The 1,520-nt window shown below is 56.2% G+C and overlaps 1 protein-coding gene across 1 annotated transcript in view; it reads left to right on the top strand.

The window, feature by feature from the left end:
* Nucleotides 1–1,309: 1,309 nt before the first annotated feature.
* Nucleotides 1,310–1,520, top strand: part of MUL1 (mitochondrial E3 ubiquitin protein ligase 1) — a 6,168-nt gene continuing 5,957 nt past the window's right edge. Inside the window, exon 1 of the mRNA XM_004678569.2 lies at nucleotides 1,310–1,411. Within this exon, the coding sequence (XP_004678626.2) occupies nucleotides 1,310–1,411 (102 nt within the window). The remainder of the gene's footprint in view (nucleotides 1,412–1,520) is intronic.

Genomic DNA, 1,520 nt, shown 5'->3' with positions numbered 1-1,520 from the left:
CTTCCTGTCCCTTCCCTTTTTGACTTCTGCATCCTGTGCTCCTGTCGCCTCCTTGTGGCTAAACGTAACCATTGCATCGTTGACTGCAACTAATATGGGAAATCCTAGATCATAGAAGGTGGGGGATACAAGACATCTGGATTATTCTACGATTTCCTTTCTTCCCACTGGCAAAACCCAATCTGAGCCAGGAACCCTAAATTCTAGGCCAGGTCTCCAAATGGACTTTCACGGACTAAATCGTTGACTAAAAGTAATGTGTGTGGCTCAAGGTGGGAGATGACTACAGTGAATTGCTAAGTTTTTAGGGCCAACCACGCAAGCTAATTAAAGCCAGCACACTTTGGTGCTTAAGCGCTGGGGAAATATGAAATTACATAAACCCTGTAACTTTATCTCACCGAGCCTCAGTTTCCTCATCTGTAAAATGGGCATAAGAATAGCACCTGACTACTTTGTAGGGAGATGTGGGGATGGCAGGAGGTGGTGTCTGCCAGTTTTCTTATCTGTCATCTTCTCAGCTGTGTCCTGATCGTTAAGAGGGATGTCGCAGTATCTGACACTTGACAAGCGCAGCTGTAAGAATTAGTTAATAAACACTGAGCTGTTGTATGTGGTAATAGCAGATTAAATGAGAGGGTGGACTTTATCTACTCGCGAGGAGCAGCGGTTAAGTGTTCTGCAATCCGAGAAACTCCTCTCTAGCACTAGAGAGCTCTCTAAGCTCTCTGGCCTCGGCTTCTCATCGGTAAAGCTGTAGAATAAAATCGAAGTTTTGCCCTGAAGCTAAGTGTGTAATATCGTGAGAGCTTACAGTACATTAATTCTCTTTCCTCCCAATTTAATGGCCGAGACATCAAGCCACCCACCCAGTACCCACAGGAAACCAGAGGACCATGAGTAGAGCCCGCAGGCTCGTCAGTCAATAATGGCGGCGCCCAGCTCCTGGGAAGAGAAAGGGCGAGGGGGCGACCAGCGATCGCTCAGCTCCCCCAGACCACTACCCCCTGCGGGCTGGGGGGCCCCAGTTGCCCCGAAGGTCGCGGAGGCGCGGGGTCACCCTGGCAACACCGCCTTCCGGTCGCCTCTGCCCTCCCCGCTTCCGGTTCCGGCGTCGGGCGTGGGCGCCGGGCGGCAGGTTTCCCGGAAGGGCCGTCGGGGGCTGTTCCCCGCGGGAGGGTTTCGGCGGGGCCGGAGGGCGGGGCTGCGGGGCCGGTCGGGGCCCACTCACGCCAGGATGGCCGACAGGGACAGCATCTCCGAGGTGAGGTAGGACAGGTAGGAGATGACGAAGACGAAGCCGGGCTCGATGACGCGCACGTGCTTGGTGAAGCGCGTCACCAGCGACAGCAGGAAGGCGAAGACGACGCCCACCAGCGTGCCCCCCAGGCTCACCACGAAGAAGGACACTGTGGGGCGGAGGCCGAGCTGAAGGGCCCTTTGTGCCGCTGCCCACAGCGGCCGCTGGCGCCCAGGCCGACCCCAGGGGCCGCGGCCGGGAACAGGCGGCCCTTTCTCCG

Source organism: Condylura cristata, unplaced genomic scaffold (assembly GCF_000260355.1).
Source record: "Condylura cristata isolate star-nosed mole 26May11 unplaced genomic scaffold, ConCri1.0 scaffold00008, whole genome shotgun sequence".
NCBI classification, from domain to species: domain Eukaryota; kingdom Metazoa; phylum Chordata; class Mammalia; order Eulipotyphla; family Talpidae; genus Condylura; species Condylura cristata.
This window is presented reverse-complemented; position numbering and strand designations above follow the sequence as displayed.